The 18961-nt window shown below is 41.3% G+C and overlaps 4 protein-coding genes across 14 annotated transcripts in view; 2 read left to right on the top strand and 2 right to left on the bottom strand.

The window, feature by feature from the left end:
* LOC125297247 (NACHT, LRR and PYD domains-containing protein 12-like) overlaps positions 1–18961 on the bottom strand; it is a gene marked incomplete in the record, with an annotated part of 868465 nt that overhangs the window by 151065 nt on the left and 698439 nt on the right.
* Positions 1–18961, top strand: part of LOC125297245 (NACHT, LRR and PYD domains-containing protein 12-like) — a 666703-nt gene that overhangs the window by 90203 nt on the left and 557539 nt on the right. The gene's annotated exons all lie outside the window — the stretch shown is intronic.
* Positions 1–18961, bottom strand: part of LOC125297380 (butyrophilin subfamily 1 member A1-like) — a 61709-nt gene that overhangs the window by 10980 nt on the left and 31768 nt on the right. The window lies entirely within an intron of this gene.
* The window catches only part of LOC125297283 (zinc finger protein 436-like), a 38541-nt gene that overhangs the window by 8330 nt on the left and 11250 nt on the right, over positions 1–18961 (top strand). Inside the window, exons 9-17 of one of the 3 annotated variants that reach the window (XR_007193991.1) lie at positions 3760–3833; positions 11847–11930; positions 12232–12349; positions 13863–13985; positions 14424–14525; positions 15205–15258; positions 15584–15643; positions 16293–16483; positions 18303–18462. Coding sequence is in view for 2 of the 3 variants with exons in the window: in XM_048247556.1 (XP_048103513.1) it covers positions 3760–3833; positions 11847–11930; positions 12232–12349; positions 13863–13985; positions 14424–14525; positions 15205–15258; positions 15584–15643; positions 16293–16483 (806 nt within the window). In the remaining variant the exon portion in view is untranslated. The remainder of the gene's footprint in view (positions 1–3759; positions 3834–11846; positions 11931–12231; positions 12350–13862; positions 13986–14423; positions 14526–15204; positions 15259–15583; positions 15644–16292; positions 16484–18302; positions 18463–18961) is intronic. The other 2 variants (XM_048247556.1, XM_048247557.1) reach the window with 2 other exon arrangements.

Genomic DNA, 18961 nt, shown 5'->3' with positions numbered 1-18961 from the left:
GCAGGAAGGAGGAAGGAGCTACGGAGCTACGCACACACGTGCACAACACAGACTTTGCGTTGGGTTTGAAATCGTTAGTCCAGTCTAACTAATCACATTGATCAGGGTTGCAACGTTACTGCCTACTATGCTTAACCTTTACAGACTGATGATAAACGTCAGCGTGGCATCGACAGTCAAGAAACAATGTACTTAGGTCTGCATTGAATTTGAAGAGGTATTAAAAGGTCTTACATTTTGGTCTTACATTTTGGAGTGATTACTTAAAAAGTTTAAAATGCTGGTGATTACTGACAATAGTCTCCTAGTAGCGCTCTGAGTCATTTTACGTTTTCTCTTAGTCTTACATTTAAGTTGTGGGAGATCTTGAGAGTACCTTGATTGCCAAATTCCAGGCTAGTATATGTGATATGTAGTAGGTGGGCGGTGATTGCCAAATTCCAGGCTAGTACATGTGGTATGTAGTAGGTGGGCGGTGATTGCCAAATTCCAGACTAGTATGTAGTATGTGGGCGGTGATTGCCAAATCCCAGGCTAGTACATGTGGTATGTAGTATGTAGTAGGTGGGCGGTGATTGCCAAATTCCAGACTAGTATGTAGTATGTAATAGGTGGGCGGGCCAGGCTATGTAGCAGCACTATCTTCAACACTCTCTTGCTGTCCAGTTGGTTCTATAGCTTAGGTTTGCACACATTGTTTTCCACCACTCCATATCTCTATGTGTTTACCCACATCCCAGACTACACACATTTCCACCACTCCATGTGTCTGTTTGAAACGGAAGACAGCTGCCTGCTGCCTCCCTCCCTACAAAGAGAGCTGTCTCACTAGACATGATGGAGTAATTTGTGCAGCTGTTGTTCCCTGGTAAGTACTAAATAAACCCATGCGTGATAAATGGGTATAGGCCTATGTGCTGGAAAGGACAGAGAAGTTAATGGGAAATAAAGGACATACCGGTAGTTTCTTAGAAACACCTGTGTTCTTTCCTGGTAACTGTTTTACACTGTTTTAAGCAAAGTTATTACCAGCCAAAACAGCATAAGGACATGGGGTAAGTACAGTAGTTGAATGGATGAAATACTGGACAAAATTACAGGTAATTGGGTCATCATTTCTCTCTTTTACATGGTTATTGGGTTATAAGGTTTTGGTAGTTACCTTAATAATTCCTGGAGTACTTACCCATTAATGCAAAATAGTTTCATGGTAATAATTAAAGTATTTCTAAGTAATTGATCCCTAATTAATCTGTAGTTACCATCCTTTTACCATGTTAGTTACCATGTAATGTCTTGATATGACCATATTGTTACCATTGATATGACCATATTGTTAGCATGTAATGTCTTGATATGACCATATTGTTAGCATGTAATGTCTTGATATGACCATATTGTTAGCATGTAATGTCTTGATATGACCATATTGTTAGCATGTAATGTCTTGATATGACCATATTGTTACTGGGTAAATACCTAGTTATTGGGGAACTGTAAAGGAAAGGGTTACCAGATAGGCATCTTAACTCATTGAGCCTTTTCCTTCCCATGCGTTGAGTGCCAAAAACGTAATATTACGTTTTTAGCTTTTTATTTTTAAATTACGAAACTAGACATTCTAACACACCTTATATGCAGTGGCGTAACTATAGTAGGTGCAGCAAGTGCAGTCGCACCAGGGCCCGTGACCTCCCGGGGCCCGTTGCTACCCCCGCAATGCATTTGCTGGAAAATTCTATACAGGTCCTTTCTGACTACCGGCGTGCCTTTGACCAGGCCAAGGCTACAGCGCAGACGCTCGCAAATAAATAAAAAAGGGGTTCAGAGTACATTTGAAAATGTTAGAGCACGGAGAGTGAAGCGTCACTTTGACGAACTATCGGAAGATGAGCGCTTAACCGTACAGAGAGATACTTCAAAGTGCAGGTATTTAATGCAACTCTGGACATCACAATCAGTCAGCTCTCCCAAAGATTTGCAAGTATGCGGGAAACTTGTCATGTGTTTGAGTCTTTACGTCCTATGACCCTTCAACTCGCAGGTGATGATGAACTGCTTGAAAAGGCAAGACGTTTGTCAGACCATTATAGCAGGGACATTGCACCGACATTCCCAACACAACTCCTCTCATTCAAGTCTTGCTTTAAAGCAGAGATTTCACAGAAGTCATCTATTTTTCAACTTGCCAAAATGCTGGTGGTAGATTATGACAGTGTAACATCCATATTCGGGGAAGTGTGTACTGCTCTCATGTTGTTTCTGACATTGCCTGTGGCAACAGCTGAGCGATCTTTTTCCAAACTCAAACTTATTAAGACCTACCTAAGGAGCAGCATGGGGCAGGAGAGGCTCAGTGGGTTTGCTATCCTGTCCATTGAAAATACGAGAGCCAGAGCATTAAATATTGGGAACATCGTTAACGATTTTGCACAACGAAAGGCTCGTAAGATGGCATTCTTCTAATGGCCTAATTCACGCATATTGGGGATTGTATGCATATGAATGATTTTATTTGGTTTCTGCACGGTTAAATAAGTTAGGCTGCATTAAGTTTTGTTTCAGTGCGAGTTTATAAGCAAGCAACGCTTGCAGTTTCAGCAGAGGGTTGAAAAAGCCCATTGAGCGCATTGACTGTTCCCATAATTCCATGCGAGTTGATGTTAATGCAGTAATATTAGATTACCATGGCCTGCAGGCTGTTAATATAACTGTTTCACATGTAATGCATCCTATGTAGTCGTGTGTTTTTTATTTGATATTGTAATATAAAACTACTAAACTACTTCGGTGCCTCAGGCCCTTTGTATAAACAATTGAAGTCACCCTTAATGTGTTATCAGGCCAATTCTTCCTGGGCCAAAGAATGTCGGAAATGGGTCCGCATAGTGCTCTCGCACCTGGGCCCACCATTGGGTTGTTACGCCACTGCTTATATGTGATTTTGGGAACTCTGTGATGAATGGAAATGAAATATATGACGATCGAAAACTCACAATCTGGACATTTTATCATAACTCGGTTGCCGCTTTGGGTCGAATCAGTGACGCATGCACGTCAGGTCAAAACCAGGCCATTTTCGTGGGTCTATCACTAGGTGGCCGTCTCGCCAGGTCTCGCTGATCACTTCCCGGAAAGTTTACAGGAAACACTTCATATTTCATGAAAGACGTTACATCTCCATTTCTAGAAAAAAACAGCGATTTTGATGAAAACTAGCCACTGTTTAGCTTGGGATTTCTCAGGAACAGAGGCGTGTAGAAATACATGGTTTGCACCCACTGAGAGCTTAAAGTCTCACCTTTTAAACGAGCCATTGTATGTGTTCATAGCTATAACACAAAATATGCTGTGGCTGTACAAAAATCATCAACAATGGTCTAGATTGCTGGCACTCTAGGACAAAGCTTCCGAAAACAACTTGGCATTCAATGAGTTAAAAGGCAGCAGTTTACCCGTTTCAAACAGACGTAGTATATCCATGTACCCACATCCCAGACTTTACACACGGTTCCAGCACTCCATATTTCTCTGTGTATACTCACATCCCAGACATTACCACAGGGAAGCACCAGCACCAAAAGTCTGTATCATTAGACAAAAGTGTAATGTATGATTATAAAAGTGAGTCTCTTCTCTTGTGTATCATTAGATAAAAGTGTTAAATGAATGACTCAAAATGTGAGTCTTCTGTATCATTAGATAAAAGTGTTAAATGAATGACTCAAAATGTGAGTCTCTTCTCTTCTGTATATGCAGTAAAAAGAAGAAGAAACGGGAGCTCCGCAACAGACCAGACCATGAATCCATCGACAGAAATTAAAGCAGAGCAGGTACTGTGTTTGGAATTCCTCTAGTACTAGAATTGACAGATGCAGTGCTAATTCTCCTTCCTCTAGTACTAGTATTGACAGATGCAGTGCTAATTCTCCTTCCTCTAGTACTAGTATTGACAGAAGCAGTGCTAATTCTCCTTCCTCTAGTACTAGTATTGACAGTTGCAGTGCTAATTCTCCTTCCTCTAGTACTAGTATTGACAGATGCAGTGCTAATTCTCCTTCCTCTAGTACTAGTATTGACAGTTGCAGTGCTAATTCTCCTTCCTCTAGTACTAGTATTGACAGATGCAGTGTTAATTCTCCTCTAGTACTAGTATTGACAGATGCAGTGCTAATTCTCCTTCCTCTAGTAGTAGTATTGACAGATGCAGCGCTAATTCTCTTTCCTCTAGTACTAGTATTGACAGATGCAGTGCTAATTCTCCTTTAGCACTAGTGCTACTCCCCATCGATAGTCTCTGTATTTGCTCTGCAGCTTCAATGTGTTTCTATTGCTGTAGCTGTAGCTCTGTAGCTTTCTAGTAGGGCTGTGTATTGGCAAGAATCTGGCGATACAATATATGTATACATGGGTCACGATTTAATATATTGCAATATATTTCAATGCAAAAGGCAATGTACTACGGTTTTCAAGTCTAATTTGAGAGAAAAAAACTGATATTATGAAGAAGACACATCATACACCTGAAATGGAAGTAAAACAAGTTTGCTTTAGAAACAATTCAGTACAGTACAGTTCTACCTATGTCAATAATACAATAAAGTGCTTGCTTGTAAACATGAATAAATATGCGATATCCGTTTTTTATCAATATTTTCTTACACCCCTAGTAGCTGTAGCTTTGTATCTTAAATGTTATTCTATTGCTGTAGGTCACCTTGGATAAAAGCATCAATGATATAAATGTAATGTAAATATCATTCAATGTAAATGGATTCACTTGAATGATATTTGTGATTCACAATAATGCCAGTAGTATAAATGTAAACCCATGTAGGAAAAGCTGTGCAAAATGGTAAAGAAAAAAAGCAATTAGCAAGAGAGAGTTGAGAGATAAATAGCATTAGCATACCCCTGAACCCCAGACCTAATAGGCACACATCTAACTTTTACCAGACACATCAATACAGTCACCAAAAAGCAACTTGGGGTTGCTTGTCCCCAAAGCTACTTGGGGTTAAGTGCCTTGCTCAAGGGCACTTAGTCCGGAATTGAACCCACAACTTTTCAGGCTACTGCATGCTAACCCAGCTCCTTAGCCACTATGCTAACACTGCCCTACAGCTAAGCTGTAATGTCATTGCACCTAGCCACCCCTGCTGGATAAGAATATCCTGTGAACGCCAAAATTATGCAGTAGCATCGTTACCCCATATCATGTATAAGTTCAGTGTTCACAGCCAATCCTTGAGTCTTGGCTTTACTGAAGAGGAAACGAATCACTAAAGAGAAAATCAACATAGCTCTTTCAGGGGGATCCTCAAGTGCTGCCTGAGGTCATGTGTGTCTTTCAACTGTCAAGTCGAATAAAAATATAACACATTAGCATGATAGTCCATAAGTTTGACAGATAGTTTAAACAGAGACTTAATGGTGGAGATAAATGACTTAAGGGGAACACTAAAAGATGGCCAAGTGCTGAATTGTAAGTCCTTTCTCATTGTTGTAAACAATCTGTGTTTGTCAGTTTGCACAAAACCGTTATATCTGCTCAGACAAACATGTTTGCGACGTTCACCTTGCTCACTTTGAAATTTGAACGCACCTCAAGCAGAACACTCGTCTTGGCTCCACAGCCCAGTACAATCTCTAAAGCCACGGCTCTCCTATCTTCAAAAAGACCGCACAAGCTTCGCAATCTCTAAAGCCACCGCTGGCTCTCCTATCTTCAAAAAGACCGCACAAGCTTCGCAATCTCTAAAGCCACCGCTGGCTCTCCTATCTTCAAAAAGACTGCACAAGCTTCGCAATCTCTAAAGCAAGTGGTATGCACCACCATGCACATTTAAAGACATGATCAAAGACATGAGGTAAATGTGACGCGCGGTCCCATACTTTGGGAGGCACACGACACCCCCGCATGGCGCGTTGCTGATGCATTCTCGTCACGTCGGGACACAGACACCCCCGCATGGCGCGTTGCTGATGCATTCTCGTCATGTCGGGACACAGACGCAGGACTATATTCGGGCCCTAATGGAGAACAAGGTAAGAAAACAATTATACTGTATGTTGTCCTCCGATATGGCAAGGGGGCTACTACTACTGTAGCTACCATTCTCATATTTACTTTCTGCCATTGGCAAATAAACCTGCTCCACTTACAGGTGTAGAAGACGCACCTGTTTGGTGGTGTTTTTGCCATACATCACAGCCTGCAAGTGAACAGTCGCCGTGGTGTTCATTGACGTAACAACGCAGGGTACGTTTAACATTCTCATTTGTGCGCTCATGCTATACAGTATATAAACAAACAAAGGTGTATATTAAAATCATTCTATTTTTAAAAACTATATGAAATATTTAAAAATATATGAAGTTAATACCAAAACACTTTCAGCCTTAGTAAATGAATAATAACTAGGTATATTGTATTTAGATATATTTCCAGAGACATATAACAGACAATGCATAGCGGCACGAAGGTCTTTGAAGTTCTGTAGACCAGGCAAAGACACGGACAATCATGGGGGCTTTGGTGGACGTGGACAACCAGGCCGCTTAGGTGGACATGGACAACCATGGGGCTTTGGTGGACATGGACAACCATGGGGTTTCGGAGGACATGGAAGTCACTGCACTCAAAAAAAATTCAAAAAAGATGCATCAGGTTTGTCCAGTTGATGACATGGATCATCAGGCTCGTTTTGGTGTCATGACAAGGCTGTTCCTCATCAGGATGCACGGTGTCATGAAAAGGCTGTTCCTCACCAGGATGCACGGTGTCATGAAAAGGCTGTTCCTCGCCAGGATGCATGGGAATAGACACACTTATTAGTAAGGCACAGAGTTCTTCCCTAAATGATCGCTTGCTAGCTTTGAGACAGTCAATGCCTAACCTGTTGTCTTGTAAACCAAGAAGCTTGGACGCTCAAGAACGATGGAAAGCAACAGAATTCCACCAATTTGTGCTGACCACAGTGGTGTCAAAACATTATTTTTGTTTGCACAAGTAAACACTGCAAGTTGAATCCGTGTGCTCCAGTCTGTTTTCTTTGTTGTAATATATTAGCAGGGCACAGATATCTTTCCTAAATTAAATCAATGTAGGCAATGTATGCTGTATACAGTGGGTCCCCGTTAAGTTTGGACGGGTTCCTTCAGGAATCACGATCCCCATTTTCTCAGCAGAAATGGCACAAACTGCAGTTGACACAAACAACCACAAGGTGTCACTTTGGAGTTCTGCCACTACTATTTTTGATGCGACTTGACTTACTGCTTCCATGATGCAGTTTCCAAGTCAGTAGAACAATCAGAGAAAGCTGAGCCATTACCAAACATATATGATAATACAATAGCGTGAGTTTATATATCTTATACCCTATTTGTCACGGTTACTTATAGATTTGATAGTGTAACGATAAGCGCATAAGAGCATAAGAGACTTTCAGCGGGGGCACGGAAACTTAATTTGATCACGGTAGTTTAAGCTTACACTTGACAAAACCTTCTAATATGAAAATGTAGATGCAATTGTTGTAAGATGGTGCAGCTCCTTTAAAAAGCACCGTGCAAAAAGTAGGCGTGCTGGAGCGAGTCATATTCAAAATGCAAAAAATAACACCGCAGATAAAACCAATTATCCTCATTCATTGCAACCGCAGCATGCCTGCTTGCCAACGTTTAAACAAAAAGATATCAAAGCACCTTTTTGCGCTGAATGTAACACGAAAAAAATTTTCAACAGCTGGACAAATGATTTAGCTAATTGATTATAGCCTGTACACCAGCAATTGTTGAACATTTGGGAAAGATCGCTCAGCTGACAGTCACAGATTGTAGAAACAACATGAGAGCCACACTTCCCCGAATGTGGATGTTACATTCAAATCTACCACCAGCCTTTTGGCAAGTTGAAAAATAGATGACTTCTCTCTGCTTTAAAGCAAGACCTAAATGAGAGGAGTTGTGTTGGGAATCTTCCATGCTATAATGGTTGACAAACGTGCATTGCCTTTTCAAGCAGTTCATCATCACCCGCGAAGTTGAAGGGTCATAGGGCGAAGACTCAAACACATGACAAGTTTCCGTGCTCTAACATTTTCAAATGTTAAATACCTGCACTTTGAAGTATCTCTCTGCATCGAACCCCATTTATTTTTCAAATGTACTCTGAACCCCCATTTATTTTATGAGTGTCTGCGCTGTAGCCTTGGCCTGGTCAAAGGCACGCAGGTAGTCAGAAAGGACCGGTATAGAATTTTCCAGCAATTGCATTGCGGGGTAGCGACGGAGGTCACAGGCCCTGGTGCGACTGCACTTGCTGCACCTACTAGGCCTAGTTAAGCACCTGCGTGGAGCTAATGTGTCTGTAAATCATTCATGTGTGAAAGTCATTAGGCTGGAAGCGCTAATGTGTCTAAGCTCATTAGTCTACTTTCAATAGGCCTACTGTACAGCCTGAGAGGGGGAACATAACCTATAGCCTAGGCTACTGTAGAGTAGGCCTACAGTAGGCTACTGTAGGCTAAACAATCAGTTGTGAAAGTCTGCAACGAAAGTTTCCTAATGGAAGCGCTAGCCTGAGAGGGGGAACATAGCCTACTGTAGAGTAAACAATCAGTTTACTTAGTTACATTTGTTTAGTTAAATCCAGTTTTCTACTCTATCTCCATGATATGCTTAGCCTATAGAAAGACGAAGTCGGGAAAGTGCTTCAGAGAAAACGTATTTATTGAAATAATGAACAGTCTACATTCTACATTCTACAGTCTAAATTTAAAGCACGTTGAATCCCTGGGAAGATCTGCGTGTTGTCTTGGAGGAATTCGTTGATCTTATTGATGCAGTCCTTCAGTTCACTCCTCCCCATAGCAGGAACTTTCGTTGTAGTGTTGAGACCACAAAGTTTTTCACATTTTGGGCAGTGCTGTCGCTTGCCCTTCGCCCATCCCAGTTGGTGGTTTTGCTCCAGGCTTTATAGTGTTCCTCTGTGACGATGGACCTGAAGAGCAGGCATCCGATTCGCCCACTTGGCCGTAGCTCTGTTGGTGAATCTTAGCGTGGTCTTTGGGACCAACATCACGCAAGATCACGTCTGCGTGTTGACTAGGAACTTGATGCTGTCGTTGAGTGTGACGGAGAGGGCCAATGGAGACATCTGCAAGGAGGACGCGTTTCTGGAGCTGGTGTCGAGGTGCACCTGGGGATTGGTCTCTCAGGCGTCGAATAACTTCTCTGCTCACGTGGCGGCCGCCTGAAGTTCTCCGATTCCAGCTCTCATCTCCTGTAAAATGTCTCTGTGGCTCTCCAAGTGGCTGGTCTCTCGGAGTTGTTGAAGCTCTCGCTTGAGGTTTTGACCTCCGCTTTCAACCGATCATTCTCGGCGCTCTCTCGGCTACTCGAGCTTTCTCTGCTCTCTCGGCTACTCGAGCTTTCTCTGCAAAATGTGTGAAAGTCATTAGGCTGGAAGCGTGTCTACTGTCAGTGACTAATGCGAAGCGGGTTCTGTGTTGTAGGCTATGCATTTTTTCCGACACTTGGCTGCAAGCTCCCCTCCCCCACCCCTTCTTTCACAAGCAGTGCAGCTTTCTGAAGCGGCGCCTTTTGAAGCTAATGTAACAAATACCACCAATATTGTTGTGTGGCAATAAAAGTATCCAGGGTTTGCACAAGTAGCCTAAATATATAAATAAATTAAGGACATACAATCCTTAATGTGAAAAAACTTAACGTGAGCTTAATGTCCCCAAACAACAAGTCGCTTTTATGCTCATTATAAAGAAAGTTTAACGTGTCCCAAAACAGCTGTCAATTAATCACCAAACGTCAAGAGGGTTGAGTCTGAATGACACCGAAGTTTTAGACACTGTGTTTTTGAAGTTAAGAAATATTTTTGTAATAAAATGGTCATTTAACCAATAAAGGCTGAAAAAATGTACAGTAAAACTAGGCTATACAGTACATGCAACCCAGCAGAAGACTATTATAGGCTATTGGCAAATCATTGAGCATCATTCACACATTGTATTCTACACTGGAGCTAATGTATAGGCATACTGTAAATCATTCAAAATGTGTGAAAGTCATTAGGCTGGAAGCGTGTCTACTGTCAGTGACTAATGCGAGAGTTCTGTGTTGTAGGCTATGCATTTTTTCCGACACTTGGCTGCAAGCTCCCCTCCCCCACCCCTTCTTTCACAAGCAGTGCAGCTTTCTGAAGCGGTGCCTTTTGAAGCTAATGTAACAAATACCACCAATATTGTTGTGTGGCAATAAAAGTATCCAGGGTTTGCGCCAAGTAGCCTAAATAGGCCTATATAAATAAATTAAGGACATACAATCCTTAAAGCTTAACGTTAGCCTACATGTAGATTAATGTCCCAAAACGTCAACAAGTCGTTTTATCGCTCATTATATATGGATTTCTATGAAACGTCATTTAAAACATGCGATGCGCAACCAAGAGGCAGAAAGCACCATAGAACAGCTTAGGGGCAATGCAAAAGAGCAAAAGAATAAAATTATTTTTGTGCTGACAACTGCACCAATTCAAAATCCACGATGGTTAGAGAATGTTAAATATGTTCAATATCCCTAACGGAATGCATGTCTTCGCCAAAATGACAAAATACGATGTTATGTTAATAATGCAAATGAACGCACACTTTGAAATATAGTCGAAATGAGATGTAATCGTCATTGAGACAACAGGGTATACAATACAATCCGATTGTAGCTTACAGCAGCCGGCTATTTAGGTTAAGTTTATAGCGTTGTGGACGGACCACCAAGCGTCTTCTGCCCCACGGCTGCGGCACAGTCTTGAGTGACCGGATTCGTTTTCCTTTGTCATATGAATGCTGTCATTTTGTTAACATTACTGTTAAGGAGATGCTGTAGGCAAAGGCTATATTTCAACCTCGTTAGTGTCAGAACTATTCACAAGGTTTCTGGGCAGCATTTTTATGTTCTGTTAGCAAGCGAACTTCTCATGACTACCGACAAAGTAGCCTACTGCCAGCTGACGAAGCTCTCATTTTAAAACATTACTGAGAGACAGGTACTATACAATCAAGAAATCTTGCCACTGAATCCAAAACTATGTTTAACATTATGTACAAAGCTTAGGCTACAGTGGATTAGCATGTTGCAGGGGCTGCTAAAAACAGAGAAACGCACTGAAAACTCGGCCAATCACAGCCCTTGCTGTGAACGCCACAGCGGACTATGCTGCCCCCAAGCGGCTGCAGTTGTACTTACATGTCACCCAGCTGCGTGAATCACCATTATCGTGAATGAAGTGTCAATTTTTAACGGGGACCCTCTGTATAGGGAAAATGGTTTTGAAGGAAATGTTGAGGCCAGATGTGTATGAACATTTCCAGTAGTTCTAGCGATTCGTGTTTGCCCCAACTTAATCCAATACCCCTACATGTGTGCAAAAGACCTACTCACCCACTTTGTTACAGGAGCCAAACAGCTGTATGGTCCTGAATTCATTTTACATTTAGCAGATGAGGCAAAAGCCTTTAAAGGCCTTGATAAGTGATTGGCATTTCCATACAAAAACGTCAATCAAAAGATTTGTGATTGGTCAGCCAGGTCAAAGGTCAACTGCAGAAGCTTTTCTTAATAAACAACTGCAGAAGGTCCAACGGGCTCTATGCATGCACCACTTCTGCGTTTGGGTAACGTTGCTAAGACATTTCCGGTCAGTGAGATTGACATCATGTAGACATCATGCTTTTCAGGAATACAATATATTTTTTTAATAACTTTTCCAGTTAATAGGGCAGGCCACCTGGATATGTTTACAGTATATCCCTCTCTACTTTTTACAGATGTTTCAAGTGGTGGAGTTTCATAAAGAAAACCCGATAACAGTGGCTGTGGTGGTGAAATCATGGATTGCTGCCACTTCAGAGGTAAGAATAATATTGAAAAAAAGAAAATACACTAAGTAGATCAGTGTTTCCCACAGAATTGAATTCTATTTGTGGTGTTAGGTTTGCAGAATTAACTTGAATGCAACAGTTTTTCGCAAATTAGCACAGCGTGGTTATGATGCTAACCAGATTTAAGCACAACCTGGAAAATCATTGTATGGGGGTCAATGTTGATATTGTGGTGGGCCGCCATAAATAAGTCAATGTATGGGAAACACTGTGGATGTTGGAAGGCCTGCTAGCAGAGTGGAGCGATAAGCTTTGTGTTTTCGATTGGCAGGGACAAATTTGCTATTGGCCCCCCTCGAAAGCTTCAAAGAAGGTTAAGAGAGCGGTTGCCCCTGACAAAGACAGGTGGCAAAAGCGCCCAGTGAGGATGGTGCCACACACACCAACTAGTAAGTCACAGTCATATCTGTTTAATTGCACTGCTGCTAGTAAGTCACGGTCATGTTTAATTGCACTGCTGCTTAGTAAGTCACAGTTATATCCATTTAATTGCACTGCTGCTTAGTAAGTCAGTCATATCTGTTTGATTGCACTGTTGCTGGTAAGTCACAGTCATATCTGTTTAATTGCACTGCTGCTTAGTAAGTCACAGTCATATCCATTTAATTGCACTGCTGCTTAGTAAGTCAGTCATATCTGTTTAATTGCACTGCTGCTGGTAAGTCACAGTCATATCTGTTTAATTGCACTGCTGCTTAGTAAGTCACAGTCATATCCGTTTAATTGCACTGCTGCTGCAATAGACCTTTTTCACATGTTGACATGAAATAGTGGGGCAAGCACAGGTGTTACTAATTACGTTAATTAAGTCTTTGTTTAGTTCAAACGAAGCAAGAACCTTAATTAATGTCATTAACGACACCTGGGCCTGCCATATATGTCATTAACAACACCTGGGCCTGCCATATATGTCATTAACGACACCTGGGCCTGCCATATAAGTCATTAATATCACCTGGGCCTGTCATATATTTAATGTGAAAAAGGTCCACTTTCTGTTAACTTTCCAGAATGCACTTTCTGTTTTATTGCTCTTAATTCTGTATTTTATTCATTTCACTTCCCTTCTTTTTTGTAGTTTATCTCTCTAGATTATTTTAACTCATTGAGTGCCAAAATGCGTTGAGTGACTTTAGCTTTTTTTTTAAATTACGAAACTAGACACTCTAACACACCTTATATGTGATTTTGGGAACTCTGTGATGAATGGAAATGAAATATACGACGATCGAAAACGCACAATCTGGACATTTTATCATAACTCGGTTGCCGCTTTGGAATCATTGACGCTTGCATGTCAGCTCAAAACCAGGCCATTTTTCGTGGGTCTATCACTAGGTGGCAGTCTCGCCAGGTCTCGCTGATCACTTCCCGGAAAGTTTACAGGCAACACTTCATATTTCATGAAAGACGTTTTATCTCTATTTCTAGAAAAAAAACAGCGATTTTGATGAAAACTAGCCACTGTTTAGCTTGGGATTTCTCAGGAACAGAGGCGTGTAGAAATACACGCACAATTGCACCCACTGAGAGCTTAAAGTCTCACCTTTTAAACGAGCCATTGTATGTGTTCATAGCTATAACACCGAATATGCTGTGGCTGTACAAAAATCATCAACAATGGTCTAGATTGCTGGCACTCTAGGACAAAGCTTCCGAAAACAGCTTGGCATTCAATGAGTTAATTTATTTTGTTATAGAACCATACTAGTTTTAAGCTGTTTGTATTCTATTCATAATGCCTTTTAACCTATCTGTACTTATTTCTAACTTTTGCTTTGACATTGTAAAACACAGTTGAGGTACCCCTGTGTATGATGCACTACACAAAACTGCCTTGCCGGTGTCAAACCTACTCACCACTTCACTCGAATAAAACGTATGTACTTTTACCAATTTCAGATGAATACATGAAGGCATTGCATTGGGCAAGGATGGCAGAGACACAGTGTAGTGTGGAGAGCAACTCCGGGGTGGACAAGAGGACCAGCGTTGTGTATGTGGAGGACACTTCGGACAGCAGCAGTGAGTGGATAGTTCAGACTTCACTACATTGTGGTCCGTTAAGCTAGCCCCGCATATAACCGTCATCATGTGTGCACGGTCACTTGCCCATCAGAGCCAAAATCTTTACCTGGCAAACTTTGGATAAACTGTTGGTGCTAACAAAATAGAACTGAATTGTAATTTACTCAGTGGCACGGTGGCAAAATTCGATGCTAATGTGTGGGGTTGTATTGAGAACAGTTCCAAACACATACAGTAGCTTGTCTTGTTGTATTGTTATTGTTTTGTCTGTTGTTATGCTTTCCTTCTACTATGTTAAGCAACCTTGGGTTTGAGAACGGTGCTATTTAAAATAAACATATTACAAAATGAAATGTCAAAAGCGGATAGTGCCATATTTATGTTGGTGTGCAGAGCGCTTTCTAAATACGACATCTTGGAATACTTGTGTTGTAGCAACAGACGATGAGGACCAACCTGTACCCAGGCTCAGCCACCAGGCCTTGGCTCCACCACCACCACCACCACCACAGCCAAGATCCCAACAGCATGACAGTGGTAAGCTGTATTTGTTGAAGCATAAAAAGGCCCAAACCTAAAACCTTTCAATGGAGGCTAACTAATGGTTTCTTACTCCATTGATGGCCTTTTTCTCACAGCAGTCCTTTTGACATGAAATATATGGCCAGGTGTTAATACTGACATCAATAAGCCTGTTTCACAGTGTCTATGTGTCCAGCCTCGTTGATGTTATTGATACCTTGGGCCAATGGGCTAATAAAGGTTCTGATTATGTTACACTTGAATTGAACAGAGACATCTTTAAGATATTTGGTTACACCTGTGCTTGCTCTCCGTAAAAAAGGTCTGTTCAACATATTTTACTGCTTTTCCCAGTACTCCATGGCAATTAGCAAAGCTGCATTGGCTATGAAAATATCCTTTTTTAAACACTCCAAATAAACTCTGGATTGAGAGGCATAACCTCCCCTACATGTATTGACATGTACACCAGCACACATAGGCAGTGTTAGCATAGTGGTTAAGGAACTGGGCTAGCATGCAGATCCCTGAAAAGTTGTGGGTTCAATTCCCAGCTTCCACTGTTGTGCCCTTGTGCAAGGTACTTGGACAATGTAATCCCTTGTAAAGTAATTGGCATATGTAAGCCACTTTGGATGAAAGTGCTAAATGAATAAATGTAATTGTATTGTAACATATACCTCCTTTCTTCTAGGCCTGTCACTGAACGGCTTGCCTACACCCAGTGGCAGCAGTAGCCTTGCATGTGGTCAGTAACCTGTTGCAATCCTGTTCATCTAAGGCCACGTCCACATGTAGCGGGGCATTTTATAAAATATTTTTTAAGCGCTTTCGTTAGCACATTGTTTTCAAAAGCAAACATTTTTGGAAAACTTAGGCAATAGTACTTAGACTGTTTATGTAACCAAAGCCATCCTTACACCAGACGACTTTGACAAGATTTGGGAAAGATTCTTGAAAGATCGTAGTCTTTTGATTAAAGCTTGAAGGGGCATTAGTTTCCGTAGACTGTTCATTTAGACCGTTTATGTAACTAAGTAGAATACTATATCTTGTGATGTTTATACATGCAGAATTCACAGACACGGCAGGTCAGACGGGCGACATTAAACAACTCATGGCAATGATGACCTGTGAGTTCAGCTACACTTCTTCATACGTTTAAAAAAAAACAAAAAAAAAACATTTCTAATTATACAGTATAAAAAAAGCGTTTCTAATTATATACAGTACAGGCCAAAGGTTTGGACACACCTTCTCATTTAATGCATTTCCTTTATTTCCATGACTGTTTACATTGTAGATTCATCAAAACTATTAATGAACACATGTGGAATTATGTACTTAACAAAAAAAGTATGAAATAACTGAAAACATGTCTTATATTCTAGTTTCTTCAAAGTTGCTATTTTTTTTTTAATTTAATACCATATTCAGCAAGCCATAACTTGACAAATATTCATCTGTGGGCCAAATAACTTTGCATTCATTCATAGTTTTGATGCCTTCAGTGAGAATCTACAATGTAAATAGTCATGAAAATAAAGAAAACGCATTGCAATGAGAAGGTGTGTCCAAACTTTTGGCCTGTACTGTACCTACCCATTTTATACGAATAATCAGCATTTATACTGAAATATCCCTTTCACCTCTAACAATTACTCAGCCATATTGTTTACCCAACCATATTGTTTACTCAGCAATATTGTTTACTCAGCCATATTGTTTACTCAGCCATATTGCTTACTCCACCATATTTTGTTGTTTTCTTTGGGTGGTAAGCATTCCAGACGAGGGTATTGGCCAAAATTGACCAGGTCCTGGAGACGAAGCAGGAGCTGATCAGACTGGTGTGTGCCGCTGCCACGTCGGCACCCGCCAGCAACCTCCTGCCCGGTCCCTGCGCCACACAAGAGGACCTCGACGCCCTGTGCGTACGCATCCTCACGGAGGACGATTTCCAGAAACAGCTGGTGTGTGCAATTTAATGCTGTTCAGCAAAAAGTTATTGTGTGCCCATCACACCTTCTGGCAGGTGCAGGACAAAAAAAAACTTACTCAAATGAAAATATACACTTTTGTATAAGTATGTATATAGTATATATAAGTATGTACATATACTTTTTTGATCCCGTGAATTAGTGAAACACACACAACACACAGTGAGGTGAAGCACACACTAATCCCGGCGCAGTGAGACTTATTTGTGGCGGCCCACCACAATATCAACATTGACCACCACAATATCAACATTGACCACCACACAATGATTTTCCAGGTTGAACTAAATTGTGCTTAAATCTGGTTAGCATCATAACCATTGAACACAAATAAGCCAATAGCAATTCATCAGGAGGCTTGGGAGGCAGGCACTGCAGTTAATACACAGGAATTTACTGCACTTTTACAGTATCCCTAAATATTATGTTAATACTAAGGTACATACACATACACGCACACGTACCCCCACACACACACATAAATATATATGTAGACAAAGGAGGGTTCTCCGCGCTTCTGTCGTTTGGCGACAATCCGATGCAACCAGGCCAGGACAGATATTTTAGAGAGAAGAGACGCCGGTGCAGCTCAGATGTCTTCTTAATTTTCTTTATTCTTTAGTAAAAGGTGCAGAACATAAGACTAACGTTTCGATGTAAGTCACATCTTCATCAGAGTCCTTGGAAGGAATGGGGGGTAAGGCCCTGATAAGGATTATCAACAGGTGTGATTGAGCATAGAGGGGGTGTTGGCTACCTGAAGATACACCCAAAGCTACCAAGGAGCTACAGTACACTTACAACATTAGTCATTAAAGGCAAATTGCCCACAAACCAGAAAAGTGATTAAAATGATTGAACAAGCATACGTATCTTATATAAACACGCATGCGTATCTTATATAAACAAGCATACGTATCTTATATAAACACGCATGCGTATCTTATATAAACATGCATGCGTATCTTATATAAACATGCATGCGTATCTTATATAAACACGCATGCGTATCTTATATAACAAGCATGCGTATCTTATATAAACACGCATGCGTATCTTATATAACAAGCATGCATAGTTCCCAATACAATAGGGAAAAAGAATGATTGATGCATAGTTACCAAATACATTGTTAGACAAATAATAGATACAACGTTACAGAAAAATAGATACATTACAGAATGCATGATAGATTTAGTTCTTCATTAAGGCCTAAAGGTTCTAAAGTGCAAAGTGCATGTATCCAATAAGCTTCCCTGCACAGGAGCTTTTTGATATCACCACCTCTGGGTGGGGCTGTGATCTTCTCTATTCCCCAGAATCTTAAAGATGCCGGAGAACCATGATTGGCCTCCTTGTAATGTCGCGCCATGGCATATGTTAAGTTTTGGGTGCGAATGGCGCTCTTGTGTTCAGATACCCGTATTTTAAGTTGACGTTTTGTTTGCCCTATATAAGCCAGTCCACAGGGACATTTTAGAAGATATATTACGTATATGGTGTTGTAATTTATAAATGAAGAGAAGAAATTTCTTGCCAGTGCGGGGGTGAGAAAAGCACTTTGTGTTGGACGAATTTGAGCATTGTGCACAATTTACGCATTTGTAGAAACCTTGTGGTGGACAGGATAGCCAAGTGGTTGGAGGTGGGGTGTTCATGTCCGAGTGGACCAATCGATCGTGGATGTTGCGAGCCTAAATATAAATCTGGGTGGCTCTGGGTGGGAGTCAGTATGGTTAGATGGGGCAAACGAGAGTCCTTTCTGAAGTACTGCTTTCTCTGTATCCGTCAGGTCAGAGTCTGAGATGTTGATTACAGTCTCCTCCGGTGGTTCTGTGGGGACCAACGCGTGGGTGGCGGGGGTTCTCTTCTTCCCCCTCGAGCCCCGCCTCGTCTTTGTCTTGGGCGATGGTGGCGTTGGTCCAAAAAAGACGTAGAGTTGGACTGTGGTGGTATGTAACGACCTCCGACGTCGCTCAGGTCATCAGATGAGTCTCTCTCACTCGCTGTAGATAGGGGCGCGTACCTGTTCGTCTTCAGTAGGGGCGGGTGGTTATTCCTTTGAAATGTCCTTCTACTACCTTGCCATTCATAAACTGTCCCATCCGCATAGTCTTTAGTATCCCGTTCATATTTCCTCCTTTTGTAAGTCTGTAGATCTTTCACAAAACTGGATAGAGGGGTGGAGATGTTTTCTGTAACCTCAGCAAACGCATCCTGAGTAATTTTGCTTTTTATTTCCTCTTCCACCCGTATGGCCTCAGTCTTTAATTTTTCTTGTTCAGACTTGGTCATCTCAATTATCAAGAGCATAAGGTCAAGGGAGCATTTGTCTAAAATGTGCTCCCATTTTTGCATGAAGGATTTGTCATGAACGTATTCTTAAAAAGTGAGTGTGGCACAATAATGTCAGCACCTTGTTCATCAGTGTACGACAATGTCTCTGATCGT

Source organism: Alosa alosa, chromosome 7, assembly GCF_017589495.1.
Source record: "Alosa alosa isolate M-15738 ecotype Scorff River chromosome 7, AALO_Geno_1.1, whole genome shotgun sequence".
Classification (NCBI taxonomy): Eukaryota; Metazoa; Chordata; class Actinopteri; order Clupeiformes; family Clupeidae; genus Alosa; species Alosa alosa.
The sequence above is the reverse complement of the archived record's forward strand: the minus strand, read 5'-3'. Positions and strand labels throughout refer to the sequence as shown.